At 41.2% G+C, this 24,522-nt stretch overlaps 1 protein-coding gene across 4 annotated transcripts in view; it reads right to left on the reverse strand.

The window, feature by feature from the left end:
* Positions 1–24,522, reverse strand: part of Epc1 (enhancer of polycomb homolog 1) — a 99,645-nt gene that overhangs the window by 57,078 nt on the left and 18,045 nt on the right. For 2 of the 4 annotated variants that reach the window (XM_042685958.1, XM_042685957.1), the window contains exon 1: positions 11,405–11,859. The exons of 1 other annotated variant lie outside the window; for it this stretch is intronic. In XM_042685958.1, coding sequence (XP_042541892.1) covers positions 11,405–11,557 — 153 coding nt within the window. In that variant the 5' untranslated portion in view covers positions 11,558–11,859. Of the gene's footprint in view, positions 1–9,942; positions 10,144–11,404; positions 11,860–24,522 lie in introns of those variants that run through there. One more of the 4 variants, XM_042685961.1, reaches the window with a different exon arrangement.

Consider the following 24,522-nt stretch of genomic DNA (forward strand, 5'->3'; position numbering starts at 1 on the left):
TACTAGAATCACCTTTAGAACTGAAGACTGGCTGTACCTAGGACAAGAATTTTTCTGAGCACTCTACTTGATTGATACTATGTATCACAAGGCCTTTCCTTTCTGGCCCTGGGGATCTAACAATAGGTCCAATTCAGTTTCAGGTATAGATTCAAGGGGATCCAGGAGCTTTTTCTACTAAGCTCTGGTGCCCAGCCCAAACTCAAATTCCATGTCCTATCAAATCTAGGAGTTGCCCACTCCCAAGCAACCTAAAAACTCCCAAGTAGTGAGCTGAGCTTGATTTCTTGTCTCTGATAGAATTTTGTGGCTAATTTACAAGAAATCATCTGTAGACCTCATAGTCCCCCTCCAGCTTCTGTCCTATTTTCTACTTCCTTTCTTTCATAGGAGTGCTATTCCAAAGAGTCACCTGCACTTATTATAATTCCTTTTTCAGTGTGTTTCTTTTATTTCAACTAGGCTTTCCTTCCCACTATTCTACCAAAACAGACCAACAGCACTCAAATAATCACTTTCCTACACTCATCTCTTCAATGGACATAGCTAACTAATGTTCTTTTTTCTTCAGACACTTGTTTTTCCCCGTCTCTCTAATATTTCTCTGAACCTCAACTATACAAGGTTGAAGTTCTACCTTATATACTTATGCCAACTGTACAAGCTACTCTATCAAATTAGTAGTACTAACCTATGGCTTTCAAATTACATATACTTCTAGGACTAAATGCTTTAATATACTACATTTCTAAATATCCAATTATATTGAGAAAAGATACTTTTGCACACTACTAAGCCAACCCAATGTCCTCCTTCTTTTAAATTTTCCCTACATGGCCTAATCACCAAATCAGCTTCTCAAGTTAAAACTCAGAGGTTGATCCTTGATTCTTTCTATATTCAAGTCCTTCAGTTAATTGCTTGCTCTACAGTCAAAATATATTTTGAGCTGGGTTCATCCATGTAATCCTAGCTATTCAGGAGGCTGAGATCTGAGGATCACAGTTTAAAGCCAGCACAGGCAGAAAAGTCTCCGAGACTCTTATCTCCAAATAACTACCAAAAAACTGGGAAATGGAGTTGTGGTTCAAGTGATAGAGCACTAGCCTTGGGCACAAAAGCTCAGAACAGCAGCCAGGCCTTGAGCTCAAGCCCCAGGATTGGCACAAAAAATTAACTATACACGTATATTAAAAAAAATTAATCCATATCTTTTATTTCCACTATCACCTTTCTTAAAACCACTATTAACTCTTACTCTTGCCCAACAGGACCCATTTCCCACCTATTACTCAGAATGCTCTTGAAAAAAAAAATTAGATGATGTCATTCCTTTACCTGAAACAATGTACTACTTCAAAGCAAACCAAACTTCATTAAAACCTCTTTAATGAAGCTGAAAACATGGCTGAATTGGCAAAGCGCCTATCTACCAAGTGTGAGGCCCTGAGTTCAAACCCCAGTATTATCCCAAAAAAAATCCAAAACACTAAAACTACTATATGGTCTCCTATTAAAACTTTACCTAATCTGGATCCCATAAGATCTGTGGGTCCTCATATTCTAATAACCAACCTCTTACTCTGTTCTAGTCATACTGATCTTCTTTCAGGTTCTCAGCCTGGAATATTCTTCATCCATATCATCACAGGGCTGGCTCATTCCCACCATCCAAGTCTTAGGTCAATTGTGTACCTCCATGCAAAGAAAACTATTCTCTCCTTCTTCTACCTGAAATTGTGTAGTTCTTGTTCCACTGTCACATACAGTAGTGTTAAAATTCTATTTTCTAAAATTTATTCTATTTTCCTCTGCATTCTTTCATTGGAAACGTCAATTTTTCAGCTGCTAAAAACGTATCAGTGAACAAAGCAGACAAAATTTCAGGAAACTTCTTTTACTTCAACTAGGTTTTCCTTCCCACTAATCTACCAAAACAGACCAACAGCACTCAAAACAATCGCGCTCCTATACTCATCCCCTCAGTCATATCCTTACCAAGCCTACAATTTAAAATGCAACACCCATGAAACAGTCAAATTCTAAAGGAATAACATTTGCTGCAAAGGGGAACAAAGATTGACTTGTATTTTCTTAGTCTTGGTATTGCCCATCTCATCACAAATATCTCTAGTTAGCTATAGTAAGATCAAGTTTTTGCATTAGATTTCAAAATAGCTGTATTTCTACTTTGTTTCATCTTAGGACACTTATTTGACAGGTAAACATGAACTTGCAACTATTTACTACAGAATTCTGGCTTTAATCTTAATTATTTTAAGAAAATGTGGTTGGTGCCAGTGGCTCACACCTCTAAATCCTAGCTATTCAGGAGGCTGAGATCTGAATATCACAGTTGAAAGCCAGTCCAGGCAGGAAAGTCTGTAAGACTCATCTCCAATTAACCACTAGAAAACCTGAAGTACAACTGTGGCTCAAAGTGGTAGAGCCATAGCCTTGAGCAAAAAGAGCTCAGGCACCGAGCCCAGACCCTTAGTTCAAGCTCCATGACTGACAAAAAAGAAAAAGAAAAAGCAAACCTGGGAGCATACATGTATATATATAGCACTAGAGGCTGGACTAGGACTTAGGTCTGGTAGATCCCACTTTGATACTTGTCTGAATTTATGATTACTTAAATTTAAATCACTGTGTGTGTGTTTTTTTTTACAACTATCTCACACTCTTTAAATAGGAAGAGCCCATTTTCATGTCAATCACAAACATAAGGGATATATCAATGGGAAATCATTTTGAGCACCATTAAAAGGTCATTGTGAAAACTCAACTAGTGTTTAGAAATAAAAATATTCATCTGCCTGTTATTTTTGCATATACTGCCTTATTCAAGTTACCCATGAGATCAAGTTGACTATCAAAATAAGAAAGACTACATTAAATTCAGTGGAAATTAAGTGACTTGTTAAAAGCCACAAAATCAAAGGTATATTTTCTCAGAAGATAACAACTGCTTTTTGAGATTCTAAATTGCCAAAATAATCTATTCCAATACATAAAAAGATTGGAATCTATATTAAATTATCTATAGGACATTTTATAGCTTGGGTTATCTTGGCTCATAGACCCACACTAAGACCACATTCTATTTATTCAACCAGTATATAATACTGAGGGAAATTCAACCAAAGTAAGTTGCTTTAATGTTGCAAAATTAAGCAGTTATGTTACAATGTACATCCAAACTTTTGTGGTTTTTGTTTTTGTTTTTGCCAGTCCCGGGGCTTGAACTCTGGGCCTGGGCACTGTCCCTGAGCTTCTTTTGCTCAAGGCTAGCTACTCTACCACTTGAGCCAGAGCACCGGCTTTTTCTGCTTATGTGGTACTGAGAAGTTGAACCCAGGCCTTAATGCATACCTGGCAAGCCCAGGAAGCCACATTCCCAGCCCCATCCAAACTTTAAAACTACAATGTTAAAATGTAAATCTAAAACTAAACTCCATTCAATTCTCAAAGAGCACATTATATTTGCATTCACAGAACCTGTAACCAATATCAGAGTTTTCTTCTTTGTTTATCATCTATCTGTAACAAGGGGGCTGGTGGATAAGTATTCACTGTATTTAAAATGTCACAGAGCTGGACACTAGTGGCACATATCTGTAATCCTAGCTACTCAAGGAGGCTGAAATCTGAGTATAGCAGTTTGAAGCCATCCACAGCAGGAAAAGTCCATGAGACTTATCTCCAATTAACCATCAAAAAGCTAGAAGTGGGGCTATCTCAAATGGTACAGCACCACCAGTGAGCACAAAAGCTCTGGGACAGGGTCTGGACCCTGAGTTCAAGCCTCAGGACTGGCACAAAATAATAAAATTAAATTAATAAAAATATTTAACATTAGTCAGGTGCTGATGGCTCACACCTATAATCCTAGCTACTCAAGAGGCTGAGATCTGAGGAGCGTGGTTCAAAGCCAGCCTGGGCAAGGAAAGTCAGTGAGATTCTTATCTCCAATTATCCACCAGAAAACCAGAAATGGCACTGTGGCTCAAGTGATAGAGTGCTTGCTTTGAGCTGAAGAGCTCAGGGACAAGTTCAAGCCCTACAACCGACACTATATACTATATACTACATATATATATATATATATATATATATATGCAGAGAGAGAGAGAGAGACAGGGGGAGAGAGAAAGAGAGATAGAAGTATATATACATGTCTATATATATGCATATATACACATACATATGTGACAGCTTACAGCAATTAATTATAATAGCTTTAAGATCAACAACTAGGGGCTGGGATGTAGCTCAGTGGCAAAGCGCTTGCCTAGCAAGTGCAACGTCCTGGGTTCGATCCCCAGTACCAAAAAAAAAAAAAAAAAAAAAAAAAAAAAAAAAAGATCAACAACTAAAGAGGTTCTAGTTGCTCATGACTGTTATTCTAGCTACTAGGGAGGCTGAGAGCAGGACTAGCTGGAGATAAGAAAGTTCTTAAGACCTCTCTCAAAAATAACCAGGAAAAAAAAAAAGGACAGGACCGTAGACATGACTCAAAGGGTAGAGATCCAAGAAGGCAAGTAAAAGGCCCCAAGTAAAAACCCCAGTACTGGAGGAAAAAGAAACTTGATCAACAAAGACTGACTACAATCCACAAACATGCTGAACACTGCATCAAGTTATTCTCTGAAAATAATTCTAATTATTTAAATTATTGAATCCTTATCATTTGATTCATTCTTACAAGACAGTAGAAAACACATTTTAATGGCCCCAGAGTTTACTGCAAAAGTAAAATACATACTTCAGTTGTCTGAACATATTTCATACTCTCATCACTTTTGTACCGAGTGCCCCACAATTTATTTCCAAATTTCAATATCAAAATTCTGTGGGTCTCTTGAATTTCAAGAATCACAAACTATGACATTACTCCCCAGTATTTTGTTCTCTTTAAAAGGCTACCTTGTGCTTTTAACTTGTGCTATTAACACTCTTAGCTTTTCAGGAAATGTAGCAGAAACGACATTTTCATATATGTAAACAGAACTCTTTGTTAAGTGCTTAAAGATACAACTATACAAGTATTTATATGGCTTCCATAAACATTTTTTATTTTTTGCCATTACTACTCATGAAAATATAACACAGAATGCAAAGTAAACTAAAATCAAGTCTGTTTTTAATAAAGGATTAGAAATGGTTGGTACATTTAGCCCTGCCTAAATTGGTAAACTTTTAAGCAGCCTTTTACCCCTTTTTGCTCTGTATGTAAACAGCATTTTTTAAGCTCCATTAATTAACAAAAATATTACTTCACAAAAATTCCATCACTGATTACAAAGTACCCACAAGATATCTGTAGATACATGAGTCCATCAGTCTTTATTGTTTTATAAGAACCATGAAGCTTAAAAAAAAAAAAAAAAAAGAACCATGAAGCTGAGATATATACTAATCCAAAACTTGATATATCAAATGAAGCATTGCCTAAAGTTAACAACAATACTTTAAGCACTGAAGTTACTTACAGAGACTCCTTTTGTACTTAAGAGTCTTCAGTCTCTTCCTGGGTTACCAGTTATCCTTAAATACTTCAAAATAGAAATATTTAACTATTTTATTAACTACTACACTGAAGAACTGATATCAAGTATGAATCTCCTCTCCAACAGGGGGAAGGGAATCGCAAAAATTAACACATACTATGGGGACTCACCAACTTCCACATTCAGTCCTATATCTTCAGTGTCCCAGGTTAAGAATTTATACTCAAAAGTATCTGGGATGCAGCTTAGTGGTAGTGCTTGCCTAGCAGGCATGAAGCTCTGGGCAGAGCTAGATGCTCAGGGACTGTGCCCAGGCCCTAGTTCAAGTTCCAGGACTGGTAAAGTATTTTAAATAGGGTAATAGCTAAAATCAGAATTCATTATTACTAAATCAGAATTCATTATTTCTAACTAGATTATCATTGATTTTAATCTGGACACTTTGCTATGTAATGCAAACTCTCCTCAAATAGTCTCAATTCCTTTTTAATCTAAACTATAATTTATTAAATTTCACTTCTATTACACCTAAAATTTCACATATTTCTCTTCACTTTCAAGACAGTGGGCAGAATGGGGAAATTTGGTCTGACCTTATAATTCCAGAGAGAAAGGCTAAAAGAACATGGCTTAAATATTAAAGGTTTAAAAAAAGAACTTGGTTTCTTTCAAAAATTACCTCCTACAATGACTTAAAACTAGATTAACTTACAAAATACTTTATGATGCAGAGCTCAACTATTTTTTATTGTTTTAGGAATATGCAACATATCCAATTTCTCCCTAATTGAAAACAAACTCCTCTCTACTTTATGAAGTCTTCCACTTTGGGTTTATGAACATAGTATTTTGCACCAATAATGAGGGAAAGAAAAAGGTACGAAGTACAAGTACAAGACTATTCTGTCCAGTTAGAACCCAACAAAATTAAGCAGTTGGGTAGTAGTAAGTAGATCCTACAGTATCAATGGACTATCATCATTTTCATCTTAATTACATCAAGTATCCCAGCCAAACTAGCCTAGCCCAGGTAACAAAACAGTCGGTAAAGTAACTCTTCACAAATGAAGACCTGCCTACTACCAACAAAATAAAAGATAAAATATGATGGGTACAAGTAGTTCCTGTCTGCCAAATACCATTTCACTTCTAACTTTTTTTAGGGGAAGGGAATGGTGATCGTACTAGGACTTAGTGAACTCAGGGCTTTGTGCTTGCTAGGTGAACGTTCTACCACTTAAACCAAAGCCTTCTTGCTTGCCAGGCACTAATGGCTAACACCTGTCATCCGAGCTACTCAGAAGGCTGAAATCTGAGGGTCACAGTTCAAACCTAGCCCAAGCAGGAAAGTTCATGAGACTCTTATCTCTAATTAAACACAGAAAAAGCCAGAACTGGTGCTATGGCTCAAGTGGTAGAGTGCTAGCTTTGAGCTAAAAGAACCCAGGGACAGTGACCAGGTCCAGATTCAAGCCTTAGGAGTGGAAAAAAAAAAAAAAAAAGCCTTCTTGCTTTAGTTCTTTTTGGAATAAAGTCTTAAGTTTATGCCTAGCAGGCCTGGGTGGAGAAATTCCTATACTTCTATAAAAAGTACATACCTGGAAGGCTCAGATCTAAGGATTTCTGTAAGAAAGTCTGTGAGACTCTTACCTCTAAAATAAACTACTCAGAAAAAGCTGGAAGTGGTTGGCTCAAGTGGTATAACACTAGGCTGAGTATAAAGAGGCTCCAGGGTGGCACCAGGCCCTGAGTTCAAGCCCTGGGACTGGAGGGGGGAGGGTTTAGAAGGGGGGGAAGAATTTGCATGTCATCTAGATCAGGATTTATTGGTGGATTGGGGGTGAGGGGGAGCAGAACAAGGTCTCTTCTTAAATTTTTTGTCTGAGCTGACCTTGATCCTCTTGATCACTACCCAAGTAGCTAGGATTACAGGCTTGTGTCACCAAGCCCAGGCTAAGAACTTTTTTTGTGTGTTAGTCATGGGGCTTAAACCCAGGGCCTAGTTATTGTCCCTGAGCTTTTGCACTCAAAGCTAACCACTTTGCCACTTTGAGCCACATGACACTCAGTTTTCTGTGGTTAATTGGAAATAAAAGTCTCACAGATTTTCCTGTCCAGGCTGACTTCCAATGGGCGATCCTCAGATCTCAGCCATCAGAGTAGCTAGGACTGGCTGGGAATGTGCCTTGGTGGTAGTGTTTGCCTAGCATGCATGAAGCCCTGAGTTCCATTCCTCACTACCACATAAACATAAAAAGCTTGAAGCAGCACAGTGGCTCAAGTGGTAGTGCTGGCCTTGAGCAAAATAAGCTCAGGGACAGTGTGCCCAGGCCCTGAGTTCAAGCCCCAGGACTGGCAAAAAAAAAAAAAAAAAGAATACCTAGGATTATAGGCGTGAGCAACCAGTGCTAGGCAAAATTTAAGACTAAATTTAAGACCCCAAATAATAATATAACCAAAACTTAGAGATGATAACTTATAATAGCACATCCATCCTACCATGTTTAAACTTTTGTTTTAACCCCTTAAAGAGATTCACTTATCTCATCAATTTGAGTCTGTTGTTTCCTTGTGGTTTAAAATTTACCTCTATAACTCATTATATACAAATCCTTCATCAATTGTTACCTTTGATTTAGAAATTTACTATATTTACTGCAATTTACTATATTCTAGATTCAAACTTTAATCCCTAAAATCTATGACTCAATCAAGTCCTTTCATTAGTTATCATCTGGAGTTATTTTGTAATTCTACTACAATTATTAAAAAGAAATTAAGCTCTAAAGTTGTGATAGGAACTCCACCTAATGTTTCTTTAAAAAGTTAAAAGCAAGTCTAATTTAGGACAAATATATTAAGGTTTTATTACTGGCTGAATAGTAGTGTATTTTTTCAGGATTGAGAGATTTCTTAGCTGGTGTGGCAAAGCATGCTTATAATCCCAGCACTACATAGTATAAAGCAGGAGGACCACAAGTTCCAGACCCGCCTGGGACACAGAGAACCCATCTCAAAAACCAAAACAAAATCTACAAAACTTTTTTTGTCAAGAAATAAAATACAAAATACAAGTATCTATAAACAGGTATATTTCATGTGACAATTCTGTAGATGTATTTTAATCATGAAATGCTTTCTTACTAAGATAGTGTATAAACCACTATCCTCATATAAATCTTCACCCATCTTTCAGGACCAAATAAAATGATACTGTTTTTCTAAGCTGGACAGTCAAGATACATAGGCAATGTGTCAAAGGCTTTCTCTTGTTAAGTACAAAATGCTTCGGCAAATTACTGCCTTTCATTTTCCTAAGGTTAGCTTGTATACATTTTCAATTTGTAATACATCCTTCTTTCAATTGTGATTTCCACAGCCTGACACTAAAGCATGAATCACAGGAGCAGACTGTAAGGACTCTTTACAGCATGAACACCAGGAAGTTTTCCTTTATTAAGTTCAATATCTCTTCTTGAGAGCTATGCTTCACTGATCATCATAGTATTTGTTGGTTGGCTGGGAAATGAAAAATCTCTCAACAGATGATGGGAAACAGTAGTCTGAAGGGGAAAATATTTCAGAATTCCTCAAAGGCAGGAACTCCACATACCACCACCAAATAACAAACATTGCCCTGTAAGATGTCAATATTAACCGGGCGCTGGTGGCTCACACCTGTAATCCTAGCTACTCAGGAGGCTGATCTGAGAATCATGGTTCAAAGCCAGCCCAGGCAGGAAAAGTCCGTGAGACTCATCTCCAATTAACCACCAAAAAACCAGAAGTGGCGCTATGGCTCAAGTGGTAGAATGCTTGCATTGAGCTAAAGAGCTGAAAGACAGCTCCTAGGCCCAGAGTTTAAGCCCCATGACCGACCAAAAAAGAAAAAGAAAAAGAAAAAAAGTCAGTATTATTTCAGTAAACAAAACTTATCTGCACAATTTAACATGCATCGGTCCTGAAGTTGAGCTCAGCTCTCATAGGACTGTCTTATGTATTCAGACAAGCAAGACTTAACTAAATTTTTTAAGTGTACTGTAGTGCTCTCTTGTTTAATCAATATTTTCCCCTTCCTTGGATGAAAAACAAGAACTATGAATTAATTCCTAGGGCTAGGATAACACCAGTACCCCAACTTCAAAGTATTACCTGTAAAACTTATAAAGAGAAACAAAAATAAAACAAAAAGACAAGATTCTGCAATCACAAGTACTTTAATTTTTAAAACAAGTAACTTATTGAAAGTGAACAAATAGCACCATTCTACTCTGAGTTGATACAAGTAAAAATAAATTTAAAGGTACTGTTCACACAGGTAACGTGCTCAAAAGTCAGTATTACCCTAGACAATCTCAACTACATACACTTATCTTTAAGATGGTTTTAAGATACTACTCTCCAAAGAAACATTCCACTGGCAGAACTATTTTACTTTAAAAGGTTAAATAACCCAAACAGTTTAAAGAGTTTTATTTTCAAAAACATTACAGAGCATAGAAAATTCTTACAGTACCAATGGAAGTAATACAGTACAATTTTCCACAACAAAATTGTAGCACACACGTCCACGTGAATCCTTGACTTCCTTGAACTGTCAATACACTGCACCCTGTTTAAATGGCTGTACCTGAAAACCAAGGTATGCAATTCCTTAGGATTAGAAGTCATCAAGTTATACTGTCAAGCATCTGGGGGGAATGAGAGGAAGATTCTATTACCCTTGTGTCAGAACCCAACTTCCACAGCAAGGTAAAGCTACAGCATCGACAGACTGTTTGCTGTGAACAGTCCTCGAACTACCAAAGCCCACCCAACTTAATGACAGTATTATCTGTGAAGCTCTGTCAGGAATCAAATAGGAAAAGACCCTCTCTTGAAATTTAGATCTGCCAACATTTACTTAAATTGGGTCTTGCTCTGCTTTGAGCGCAAGAAGGAGGCGAGCTTAAATTTTAAGGTACCAGGAATTTTTAAGGATAAATAAAAAGTTGCAGGCTTTGATTCAGTAACGTACTGCAAACAAATCTGCAACACAATCATTGCCCAGGGTCAAAGCAAAAAAAAAAAAAAAAAAGAAAAAAAAGTCGGGTTGGCGATAAGCGGTTGAACTTGATCAACCTCGCACTTAACCGGGTTTGAGACTGGATGCAAAAGAAAAAAAGAGTCGGATTGACTGCAAGCGGTTGTGCTGCCAGGAAGTCTCACTCATCTTCTAGCAAAGTTAGGACTTCTGGGCGAAGCCCGGGTGCCCTCGCAGGGAGGCGAGAAAACACGTCTCGAAGCTGCAGTCCGAGATGACAGGCTGCGAGGGAAGGCTGCAACCGAGCCCGACCAGCTTTCCCGCCCACGGGGGAAGTCAAAGAGTCCCGGGCACCGCTGCACCGAGCCGGCGCTCCCCGGGCGCCGACAGCGGCGCGACGGCCCTGGAGCGCCCCCCAGCGGCCCGCGGGCGAGGCTGCAGGCGGGTCCCCGGCTCCCGGCTCGCCGCACACCCGCTCTTCCCCCCGCCCCCCCTCCCCTCCACCGCCGCCCAGCCCGTTCCCCTCTCCGGATGCACAAGGCCCAACCCAAGAACTAAGACCACAAAATGGCTGCCGGCGGCTTCGTCACGTGACCCCTTTGTGCCTTTCAGGCCCCCCGAACTCCACGGGACCTGGGTACAAGTAACTAGGGTCGGCGGGTGGCCTTTGAGGAGGCCCCGTCCAGGCCGCGGCGGCCGGGGACGGAGGCCGGGGAGGCGGGGTAAAGGCCCGGCCGGCGACCGAGAGTCGGCGGCGGAGAGAAGATGGCGGCCATTTTGTGTGGGTCTGCTGCTCGGCCGCCGCCGCCGCCGCGGGCAGAAGGGAGCGGGGCCCGGCGGCGGGTCGGACAGGGGAGTTAACACGTACCGACTCCTCTTCCTTCTCCATTCCGGTGGGCATCTGCGGCACGGCCCGGTTAATCGAGGCGTACTCGTGCAGGTCGGGCAGGTCCTCACAGCGGAAGACCGGCAGCGGCTTGGAGGCGTCCAGCGCCCGCGCCCGGAACGACAGTTTACTCATCTCAGGCGCAGCAGAAGCCTCTCCGCTCTGGGGAAACGGCCCCGGCCAGCGGGATCATGGAGAACCGGGGGTTCGGTCCCCACTCGCCAGCCGCTGCCGGGGACTTGAGGGGCGGAGCGCGGAACCCGCCGTCCGGGCACTAACACCAGCCGGGAGGGTGGGACGCTGTGCCGCTCCGCTCCTCGCTCGCTCGCTCTCTTCAATACGCCATGGCCAACATGGCGGACATTAAAACTCCACTGTGCGCTCTTCAGCCAACCCCAGCCATTCCCCACACTGCATCGCGCAGCGGCGCGGGCACGCGGACGGGGGGGGGGGCAGCGCGGGCTCGAGACGGGGAGCGCGCGTCCCGCCAACCCCCGGCGCCCTGCCGGCCTCGGCTCCCCGCGGCCCGGCGGCTGGCGGGCCGCGCGCCCTCGGGGGGCCCCCCTCCGGTGGGTGGGGGACGACCACGCCGGGGGGGGGGGGCGCGCTAGGACGTCGGGGGTCGCCGCCGGCAGCGGCAGCGGCAGCGGGCGGGCTCGCTCGTCTTCCCCCCGGCTCGCTCGCTCCCGTCCGCCCGCTGGCGGCCCGGCGAACCTTCTCCAGCCGCACGCCCGGCGGCTCGGCGCGCAGGCGGCCCGCCCGGGGAGAGCGCAGTGGCGGCGCTGTGGTGGCCCCGGGAGCCCCGGGCGGGCGCGAGCACCTGTCATCCTCTCTCCATCCATCTATCCATCCGAGGGGGGGCAGACCGCGCACCTCCAGCCCGCGGGGTGCCCGGGGAGGATGCAGGACGCAGTGCCCGCGGCCATGGAAGCGGAAAAGGGCAAACGGATGAGGAGCTAAAGAAAAAGTGAAGTCCGGACAAAGTTTTTAAGCCGGCGATTCTCTTTTGTTTACTGCCCACCAGAACTGCATCGCTCCTCAGTTTCCCCACTAAGGGCGGACTGGGTTGGGGAAGAAGTGGTGTTCAGCTAGAGGGCCTGGATCTGGTAGCTGAGAGTTAATAGTTGGCATACATTGTAACCTCCGGGGGAAACCTCTAAACCTTCCCGAGCCGGTGCCGTGCAGCCAGATCAGGATTTTCTGAGAGCTCCACCAGAGCCAAGGAAGGGGTTCATGACTCTTCTTCTCACTTTATCCTCTGAACCTGTTTATGAAACCGAATCGTAGCAATCCCGGTCGCCTTCCCGCCACACACGAGACGGAAGAGGAAATCAAAAGGCACATTACCAGCTTTTAGACGGATACCGCCGAGAGCTAGCATTTGGGGTGCGCTACCTGTGCAGACGGAGATCAAGACGTCACTTTCCAGTGAATTATTTTAAAAATGGGACAATGGGTGGGGTGGGTAGATTAAGTTCGGCAGCAAATTTTCAGTCGTTCACCAAGTTTAAAAAAAATACTTAAAAAACAAACATGTTTGATAAATGTGCTTTTCTCCCTGGGGGCCGCACAGTTATAGTAATAATCACTATTCTTAAGTAGTGGGTTTGCTAGGAACTGTTATTAGCTTAGGGCACATTGGCAAACGGGCTATCTTCCTGGTTGGTTTCTATACACCATTAATTATAGGGAACTCTTCACCGTTCTCGACATTCCACCAGGTGGGGAGAAGACACGGAAGAGTAAACTCCCAATACAGCTCAACTTGTGTGAGGCAGGTGGGCTTTTTCACCCATCTTTCTAACACGCCCACCATGCATTCATTCAGTGAGAAAATGGCTAGAGAGATGCCTTTCCAAGTATGCTGCCGATTGCTCTACAACTCACAGAACTCCACCTGAGCTTCCCCAAAGGGAAGGATCTGTGAATGGCCGTGCCCTTCTGATGAGGGTTAGGATGAAAACACATGCTATTGTGGGAATAGGCAGGAGTGGCTTTCCAACCCAGGGCACTGCTCTAATGAAGTATTTGGGGAAGGAATCTGGGAGAAAATGATGTCTCAGTAAAGCTGGGTAAGATAAGTATGGGTTAGGTGCAAAAACAAAAATGAAGAAAGGCATCTTATCAAGAGCAGTGGCATGTGCCACTCAAAGCCCTGAGAGGGTATGTCACATTCTGGGATCCTTAGGCATTGCCAACTGTACCATGGAATATAACACCTATTTTGCTAGGTTTAACAGCTCTGAAAATACTGGCTGCACATTATTGTAGTAGTCCTCTCCAGCCTACAATATTAGCTTCCTAAAAAAATCCTAGTAGTTGAATATGTGTTTGAAGAACTCAAGATTTCACAGTACAGCATACAGTCCTAAGTCATAACTAGTCCAAGAACGGTCTTTAAACCCTTATTTTCCACATAGTAGTAATGATAGGCATTATGCTAATGAATTCCTTGTCCTTTGGAAATTCTGAAATCATTCCTATAGGGCAAGTTGAAGGATATGCTTACAAACATAGCAGGTATTTTTGCAGATAATTTGCCAGCTGAGATACCTGTTTCCTCATTAGTTGTCTATCCAGCTCCTCAGTGTCCTGAATTTCTTTCTTTTTGGGGGGGGGGGGTCGGGTCGTGGGGCCTGAACTCTGGGCCCGGGCACTGTCCCTCAGCTCTTCAGCTCAAGGCTAGCGTTCTACCCCTTGAGCCACAGCGCCACTTCCGGCTTTTTTTTTTTTTAATGTGGTGCTGAGGAATCGAACCCAGGGCCTCAGGCATGCAAGGCAAGCGCTCTACCACTGAGCCACCTTCCCAGCCCAGTGTCCTAAATTTCTAACTCTCGGGTCCTTCTTGGATGTCTGGACCCAAAGGCTGAAGTCCCAACACCTTCCCATGCTCACTTCACTTTTCCTCATCCTAAGGAGCAGGAGTACAGCAACGCTGACTCAGATTCGATGATCCTCCGCTTCTTTCCTCCTACCCAGTAGTTCCTTGAAAACATGGCTAACCTTGCACTGTCTTTAACGTGCTTTTCTATTCCCACCTTAAAGTTCCTCCTTAAAAAAGAAAAGTATTACCAACAAATGTGACTTGAAGTTCGTGGTGCGGCAAAACATATACTAGTGTAATGCTGAGTATGCTAACTTTTCCTCAAAAGGAAACACATGTTTGGGAAAGGATTTGAAGCATTTAGAATAGTTTCAGTTCCTGTCATAAATTGAGTACAAAATAATAAGTAATACCCTGCTGCCACTGTAGGGGATAGTGCTAAGTACTGGTAAATGGATCGCCAGTTAACCAAATGACAAGGCAGTACGGTGAAATGCAGCGCTGTGTCTGTTCCAGAAGGAGAATAGTCAGGGCCAACCACACTGTCCTATACCTGTGATCCCAGCACTTGGGAGGCTGAGGGAGGAGGGTGGTGAGTTTGAGGCCAGCCCTGGCAGCATAAACTCAATTCAAGAAAATAAAGACGAAGCACTCAATTCCCCTTGGATTAAGCAAGAAGAAGGCAATATGGGACTTGGTTCTGAAAGATGACAAAACAAATGGAGGAAAGAGGAACTGCCTGGTGTAAATAAGAATGAGGTGATCTGTTTGGCCAGAATTCAGTAGGAGGCTCCCACAACAACCCAGTTATGAAACAAAACTGGCAAGAATCTGAGTGGACAGAGTAGGAATAGAAAGTACAGAGACCTATGTTTTAATGATCACTTCCAGTATCATCTTGTGATCTTTGGCTGAATATGAAGAACACAATCCAACTGTATCCTTAGCAGGGCTTTCTAATGCTTGTCACCAAATAACTGTTCCTAAAACCTTCCTTCCATTCTGTTTCTCTCTTCCCCAAGTCATATATTTATAACCACTGTCAATTTTACCCATTAGGAAAGCCACGTTCAGTTTTAGTATGGTGATCAAGGCCTTGGGCCCTATATCATTTCTATCACTGCTTAAGACAAATTCTTAGTGAGTTTCATCAGCTTCCAAACACATGTCTTCCCTGCCTCAAGTTTTTTGTGTGTTCTTTCCTTTTCACTCTCTTGGCTAGCTCCAGACTGCCTACCCTCAAGTTCCTAAAATCTTATTTTTGAGCAATTAAACAAAACAATTCATGAAAGCATGAAGAATGATCTGTGCCCACAGTGAAAACTCAATAGATGTTGTTAATATATCTAACAATTTACCAGAATAATAAAAGCCCATCCTTAAAAAGTGGGAAAAAACACATAAGAATTAAATATATACGTATGTTAAAACTAATAGTATTTGCCTTTTCCAAGTCATACATCCTAACATTTAACTTGCCAGAAGAATAAATATCCCATTTTAGAAAAGAATTAAAACATATTGAAAAAGTATGTGTTAATATTCATGTAAATAAAATTATGTCAAATCACTGTTAACTTATTCAACCCACCAACTGGCACTTTCTGACTACTGTGGACAGCTCAGATGTAAGCGCAAGGTTCTGAGGGGCAGAAAGAGACAAGAGAGGGAAGGAGGGAAAAGAGAGGAAGACAGAGACAGACACAGACGTTCAGAGAACAACCTGTAAGTGCCTTAAAATCTTAAGTAGACAGAACCTACAACTTTATGTACTGCTTTACATACATTTTAATGTGGCATAAAGGGTAAAGATAGGTAAAGGAGTGAAATGCAAGGGTCATTGGAAATCTGCTCATGTAAAACATGTTGCAAGGATTAAGTCAAGTTTCAGGCTGATGGACAAAAGAAAATAGAGATGAGGGCATTCAACAATGAGATTATGATGAACTGCTATCATTGCCATTGAGAAAATAAAATTGTATCTCGTTTCTGAAATTTGGAAACAGTTATCTTTCTTATCTTTGTATAAGCAAACTTTAGTACAATAAAATGTTTCCTTGGAACTTTAGGGAAGTAAAATATTTCCTTTAAATGTAACTGAAATAAAATGTCCTTTGACCTTTAATAAACGGTTTCCTTTTGCAATAATTATTTTCATTGATCCTTTAAGTAACAATGTCGTTTGTTTGGATAGGCACCCTGATTTGAGTCCCTCCTCCCAGAAGGAGAAAGTGTTGATTTCAGACCCATCGAGTAAGATTAGAAGTGTGAAAAATGATTCACAGAGTGAGAGGAGTCGGGTATGGAGCCTTGGGGAACACCATCTTCCAGGAGACAGAAGAGCCAGGAAAAGCCTAGAAGACTAGACAAGCCAAGAGACAAGACAATCAAGGAGATCAACAAGGAGAATCAAAAAGAATGAGATTGCCAAGCTGGGTGGTTTATACCTGTAATACTAGCTATTCAGGAGGCTGAGATCTGAGGATCTGGTTTCAAGCCAGCCTGGACAGGAAAATATGTGAGACTTTTATTTCCAACTAACCACCAAAGAGCTGGAAGTGGCCCTGTGGCTCAAGTAAGTAGAGCACTACCCTTGAACAAAATAATCTCAGGGTCAACACTCAAGCCCTGAGTTCAAGCCCTAGAAATAAATAAGATCACTGGAGACCAAAGCAAGCATGATTTCTATAGGATGCTGTGTACCAAAAATAGATCTTGGAGGGAAGGGGTAAACTGGAGGGAAGGTTACTGATTGTGTGTACCTAAAGCATTTATCTGACAGGCCAAAACCAGGTAAAAATTGAAAGTGATTTCCCAATACTCTTCTGTAACCATTTTTTCTTAAAGTTATTTGGACAGGAGAGTAAGGCCACCTTGAAGCTAAGTATCCATTTACTTTAGGACTCAGCCAGGGGCACAGAGTAACTATCTCCATCTGTACCTTTTTTTTTTTTTTCCATTAAATGCATTCCAGCAGTTCATATCCTGGAGGTGGAAAGGGTAAAACATATCTTCCATCTTGAAAGCTGCAGAAGCTGAGACACCAATGGCCAGCCAGCTCCATATAGGTATAAGCTACATCCAGACCTTAAGATTTCTTTTTTTTTTTTTTTTTTGCGGGGGGGGGGGGGGGTCCATTCGTGGGGCCTGAACTCTGGGTCTGGGCACTGTCCCTCAGCTCTTCAGCTCAAGGCTAGCGCTCTACCACTTGAGCCACAGCGCCACTTCCGGCTTTTTTCTTTTTGCTTATGTGGTGCTGAGGAATCGAACCCAGGGCCTCAGGCATGCAAGGCAAGCGCTCTACCACTGAGCCACCTTCCCAGCCCCCAGACCTTAAGATTTCTTAAGATCTAAGTTTCCTAAATACGATATTCATAAACCAAAAACCAAGACAGGTAAAAATGTGGTAGTACATATGCTTGGATGTATTGGCTTCATTTATTCAAAACAAGGTTAACATTTTGGTGTTTCCACAATCATTTCTGGCTTGCTTTCTTAATTTTTGTTTTTGCTTTTTCATTTGTTTGTTTTTTCCTATAATAGTAGGATAACACTATGTATTCTGTTTGCTGGCCTTTATTTCTCAATATAATTTGAATGTGTTCCCATATAATTAATTTTGTTTTGTTTTGTTCTTTGTTGATCATGGGGCTTAAACTCTGGGCCTGGGCACTGTCCCTCAGCCCTTTAGCTCAAGAGCTTGAGTCACAGTGCCCACTTCTGTCTTTTTCTGTTTATGTGGTGCTGAGGAATCAAACCCAGGGCCTCATGCATGCAAGACATGCACTCTACCACTGAGCCATCTTCCCAGCTCCAAGAGAATTTTTTTAGATAGGGTCTTACTGTCCGGGCTGACCTCAAACTCACAATCTTCCTGCCTCATCTTCCCAAGTCATAGGATTACAGGCATAAGCTACCATGCCCAACCTAAGAGTATATTTTTAAACAAGGATATTTATTCTATGGGTGTCCTATAATCATTATCTTTAACACACACTGACTTTTTGTTCTTTATAAACAACACATGTGAGCTGGGCACCGGTAGCTCACGCTTGTAATCCTAGTTACTCAGGACGTTGAGATCTGAGGACCACAGTTTAAAGCCAGCTGGGGCATGAAAGTCTGTGAGACTCTTATCTCCAATAAACCACCAGAGAACCAGAAGTGGCGCTGTGGCTCAAGTGGTAGAGCGCTTGCCTTGACCTGAAGAGATGAGGGACAGCGCCCAGGCCCAGAGTTCAAGCCCCACAACTGACAAAAAAAAAAAATATGTGGCCAGACAATGATGGCTCATGCCTATAATCCTAGCTACTCAGGAGGCTGAGATGTGAGGATTGACGTTGAGGTTCAAAGTCAGCCTAGGCAGACAAAATCCCAATACATAGATCTGCAGTTAGCCAGCAAGAAGCCAGACGTAGAGGTGTGATTCAAGTGATAGAACAACAGCCTTGAGTGAAAAAGCCAAGCAAAAGCCTGAAGAACTGGGCTTGGTACCAGAACAAAACAGAATATACTCAATTTTAGTATAACATTTAAGATTAAAAATTGGATTTAAAATTTTATGCATTAAGTCACAGTCAAATGTATCTGCTGTTCCACATCTACATAAGGATTGACAGTATTAAATATTACCATCTGAGTAGCTGGAGAGAAAAACCTACTTCTTCAGTATGAGTATTTCTTCCCAGACATTCACCTAGCTGCTAAGGTTCAAATCTCAGATGTTCTGACTTAAGAGTGGTGTTAAAGAATTACATATAAAGCTGGGAGGTTTATAGGGTGCTGATGTAGCATATGCAAGGTACTAAATTCTATCCTCAGCACTGCAAAAATGAGTAAGTCAGTAAATAAAACTAGTAAGTTGGGGAGGAAATATACTCTCTAAGAGAAGTTTAGGATCAGAAAAGTCTCAGAAAAGAAACCCATTTACACAGCACCTTTCAAAATTATCTGAGCATAGAATGCCTTTTTATGCACCAGTAGTTATTACCTTTTGTTCTGTAAGAGCACACTTTGGGAAATTTTACTCAAGGTAACAAGGAAGTAGAAAATTTTTCCACATAATTAGCTAGAGTCCAATTAAAAACTTAGAAAAAAATCTTACTTTTATCTTTACTACCATTAATGAGGAGTTTTAACCCCACTTTAAAAAAAAAAAAGAATGTGAAATAAGACATGTAAAAAAACTGCAAAGAATTCTGACAAGCACTAGAATTGTGAAGGTTGTTATATTTTGGCAATGGACTTAGTGTTTGAAACTCAATTAATACCAATGGCACACTCCTGTAATCCTAGCTACTCAGGAGCCTGAGATCTGAGGATCGTGGCTCAAAGCTAATCCAGGCAGGAAAGTCCATGAGACTCTTATCTCCAACTAAATACCAGAAAACCAGAAGTGGCACTGTGGCTCAAGTGGTAGAGACTCACCTTGAGCTGAAGAGCTCAGTGACAGGTCCCAGGCCCAGAGTTCAAGCTCCACATAACAACAAAAACAACAACTAAAATCAATTAATGGTGGACACCAGTGGCTCACATCTGTAAATCCTAGCTATTCAGAAGGTTCAGATCTGAGGATTCAGTTCTGAAGACAGCATGGAAAGGAAAGTCCATGTGATTATTATCTCTAATTACCAGCAACAAACTGGAAGCAGAGCTGTCACTCAAGTAGTAGAGTGCTAGCCTTACGTGAAAAAGCTAAAAATTTAATACTCAGATCCTAAGCTCAAGCCCCAGTAACAGCACTAAGTAATTATCTAAATAAAATTAATAGTCAGTAGCATTTCATCCCTCAAATTTCTCTATTAAAGGAACATCTAGAACTTCAATTCAGAAATGCTTACTCTAAATTAAACTCTCAAAGCTATAGTTCTTTGTATCCATAAGGCAAGAATCCTAACACAATGTAGTAATTATATTGTTACATAAATTAAATGAAACAATCTAACAAGCAAAGCCTGTACTTCAAAGCAAAAGTTATGCTTAATAAATGACTATTTAGAAAAGGATATTTTAAAAGGACTCTACTGTGTGATGGACCCGGGGCTTGAACTCAGGGCCTGAGCACTGTCCCTGAGCTTCTTTGCTCAAGGCTAGTACTGTACTATTTGAGCCACAGCTCCACTTGCAGTTTTTTTGGTAGTTCATTGGAGATAAGAGACTCGTAGACTTCCCTGCATGGGATAGTTTTAAACTGCAGTCCTCAGATCTCAGCCTCTTGAGTAGCTAGGATTACAGGTGTGAGCCACGGGTGCCCAGCGAAGACTACTTTTTGTAATACCTCATTTTACTTTTCTGAGCTTTTTTGTTTTTCCTTGCAGTATTGGGGAGAGAACCTAAGACACTGTGCATGCTAGGCAAGTGTTCCACCTTGTGTTACAGCATCCTTGACCTTATTATTATTATTATTTGTATCTGTGGTATAGAACAAAGTATTTGTGAAAAAGCTTCAAAATTCTTAGGTAAGGAAACAAATGCTTACATGAAATCAATGTACTATAAAATACTCTATAAAACTAACGTATAAGATGGTTTACCATCCTGTTCTTTTGCTCTGATTTGATTTGATTGGTTTCCACCCAGTAGTTTGGCATCTTTCATGTGGCTACATCTACAAGGAGCCGTGCTGCTCTTTCTGTTTCCTTGCCAGGTGATTCATCACCAACCAAATGGTTGTCCAGTGACTGGTCAATCTTCAAATCTGGTCAAGCAAGCTCCATAGGGGATGAGGGCCTCTGGGCACAAGTTGCTATTGTTTGCCTCAGGGTGAGTGCTTTGAATAAAATCAGTCAAATGAGAAGTAGCAATTTGCATTAAAAGTAGCCACACAGAGTCCTGAGATAACAGTCTGAAACACTACAAGGAACAAGGGCTTCCATCTTTAAAGACCTAGATCCTAATCTAGTATCTACCACAAGTATGACTATTATGGTTTGAATCTTCAATATTCCCCTCTCCCCCAAAGTTCCTGTACTGAAGGACTAGGTTCTCAATGGAGTAATAGAGGTAAGGGTTGTTGGGAGGTGATTGGATCTTAAAGGTTCAGACATCAAGGGTGAATCCATTTTGATTGGCAGCTTAAAGAGTCTGAAGGAAGGGCTATGTCATATAAGTGAGCTCTCTATTTCCCAGCTGCCATGAGGAGATATGGTTCCAGCCCACTGGTCTCCATCCCATCCTTCTGATCCACTTCAAAGGGCCATGTACTCTAAGACCTGTCCTTGCCTGTCTGTCTCACTGTTATTTTCATTCTCGCTTACTCTGCTGCTTTCCTCCATTACTTGTTCTCTTCTGTGGTGCTCTGCCTCACCACCAGGAACAATGAAGCCAAGGGACCATGGACTGAAACCTGTGAAACTATAAGAAAGAAAAACAATACCTTTCCTGCTCTGAGTTGATTTTGTCAGGCATTTTGTCACAGTGACACAAAGCTAACACAATGATCCTGTAGAAATTACTGAATTGGGGGGCTTTAAGTGTCTCACATGCAAAGTCTAAAGAATACTTGTTCTGTTAGGCCATATGAACAACAAATAAAATAGTATGGTGACCTGGGCACCAGTGCCTCAGGCCTGTAATCCTGGCTACTTAGGAGGATCTAAGGATTGTAGTTCAAAGCTAGCCTGGGCAGGAAAGTCTGTGATCTCCAATTAACCACCAGAAAACCAGAAGTGGCACTGTGGCTCAATTTAGTAGAGCACTAGACTTGAGCAAAAAGCTCAGGGACATCAACCAGGCCCTGAGTTCACACCCCACAACTGACAAAACAAAAATAGGAAAGATAATATGGTGACAAATCTTTGAAATTTCCCAAGTGCCATATAGAAGGGAGAATAGATTAGTTAAAATTTACCATAGTAGGGCTGAGGGTATCACTTGAATGATAAGACTCTGGGTTCAATTCCCATTATCTCTCTCCTTTCTCTCTCTTTATGCCACTCTATCTTTTATACACACACACACACACTCTTACTTTTTTTAAAAAAATAACAATTTTACCATAGCAATTGGAAAGGCCACAACATCCCTCACCAAATAACACAGTGGAATATAAAACCTATCATTTTCCCAGTATAAGCAGTAATCACAGAAAACTGGACTGATACAATATGTGCAGCCCTCTGCACATTTCCTTACATAGGAAATCTTTAAGATGAGATCTATCACTCATTTGACTCTTCCCCCTCCCTCTCTCTCTCTCTTGCCAGCCAAGGCAAATACTCTACCACTTGAGCCACAGTGCCACTTCTGGCTTTTTTGAGTAGTTTACTGGAGATAAGAGTCTCATGGGGACTTTTCTGCCTGGGCTGGCTTTAAACTGCCATCCTCAGATCTCAGCCTCTTGTGTAGCTAGGATTACAAGCATGTGCCCCCAAGCACCCAGCATCATTTTACTTATTTTAAAAATAATCTTTATTTCTATACCTCTTAATTTATCTTGTCATATTTCTTCAATGTACTTTAGTGAAAGTCTAATATAATGTAAAGTTCAGGAAACCTGTGACAACTTGATCTTTGTGATAAATTTACCAGTATTGTAACTTTTACTAATAAAAATTTTTGATGAAGTATCTTCCCAATCATTACCAATTTAGAAAAACAACAACAAAATAATAATCCCTGATTTTGTTTTCTGCTCACTAAGCTTCCCCTTTGTTTTCTTATTTCCATTTGTTTTTTGTTGTTGTTTTTTGGTGTGTTTTTTTTTTTTTTTTGCAGAGGGAGGGGGTAAGAAGAGGACAGGAGGGTGGGTCTTGTTATATAGCCCAAAGCTGCCCTAAAATTCATGACCCTCCTGCCTCTGCCTTGTTATTGCTTGGATTACAAGCATGCATCGTTTGTCATGTCCACATAATTCTCTGAATTTTGAAACTATCAGTAAATTGGCACAAGTGGCTTGTGCCTAAGATCTTCACACCTCAGAAGGCTGAGATGAGGATCTTGGTTGGAGCCTCTGAGAAACTCTTACTTCTAATTAATCAGAAAAAGAGCTCCAGAACTAAAATGTGTGCCTCAACTAGTAGAGCAGCAGCTATTAGTGAAAAAGCTGAGCTAGAGTTTAAGGCCTCATAGTTCAAGCTCTAGTGCCCAGACAAAATAAAACAGAAAACAAAAACAACAAAAACGAAGTAGTAGTTCTGAGTGTGAGGTAGAAAGTCAGTTGTCTCTGGATTGACAGTAGTTGACAGTAGCTGTTCAGTCTTTTCCTTGAAACAAACAAACAACAACAACAACAAAAAAAAAACCCACAACCACTAAAAACCCAAACCTTCAAAACAATGAAATGATATGAATAAAGAAAAATGTCCTCTTGTTCTCTCTCTTGATAGACCGCAGGGCCTTATGCATGCTAAACATGTTCTATTAATAAACTACAACCCCAGCAAGTATCCCTCCTTAAATACTTTTTCAAACCTCTTCAAAGGTTGAATATTTTCTTTCATATGATGCTAGACCTAAAAGAATTATATACATATAAAATGCTTACAATTGTGGGACTATTTGAGGGGATAAGGAAGAAAAGAGAATGCTAGAGGGTGAACAATACTAAACTATGTTGTTGCATCTATAAATGAAGATGGCAAAGCTAATCTCATTAAAAGTTGTTGAATAATAGAGGGGGTAGGGGAAAGTAAGAGTGGTGAGAGATCCTTCTGATTCAAAACAGCACTATGAATATGAATACATATGAATACCATAGTGGGCAGGAATATGGCTGAGTGGTAGAGTACTTGCCTAGCATGTATGAGGCCCTGAGTTTGATTCCTTGGTACCATATGTACATAAAAAAATAAAATGATTTAAAAAGAATTACCATAATGAAACCTTTTTTAACAATGTATAGTTTAAAAAAAGAATAATAAATGATAGAAATGTCAAACAGGACCTTGTCTCAGGTTGAGTACCAGTGGGAGAGGGGAGGATGAAGGAGTGCTTTATGCACGTGTGTGAGATTGCAATGAGGAAGCTTGTTGAGGTCAGGTTGGGAAGGGAGAAAGAAGTAAGCTGAGGGAGAATGCAGAAGGTGATCTTGATTAAGGCAATTGTGGTGTAGATGGACCATGTCAATGAAACAATGAGTGATCTAAATTTTAAAAAGGATGTAGAAAAGATATTCTAAAAACATCATTTCACCTATTCACAAAAATATGAATGCACATACATGCACCCACACACACATATTCCTCCATAAAGCTTTGGGGGATAGGGTTGTGAGTTTTTTGTTGTTGTTGAAAGGATTAAAGCCCAGTGTTCTTCTGTGTTAACTACTTGCTCCTAC

The sequence above is a fragment of the Dipodomys spectabilis genome, unplaced genomic scaffold (assembly GCF_019054845.1).
Source record: "Dipodomys spectabilis isolate Male_0828 unplaced genomic scaffold, ASM1905484v1 ptg000096l, whole genome shotgun sequence".
In the NCBI taxonomy this organism is placed as follows: Eukaryota; Metazoa; Chordata; class Mammalia; order Rodentia; family Heteromyidae; genus Dipodomys; species Dipodomys spectabilis.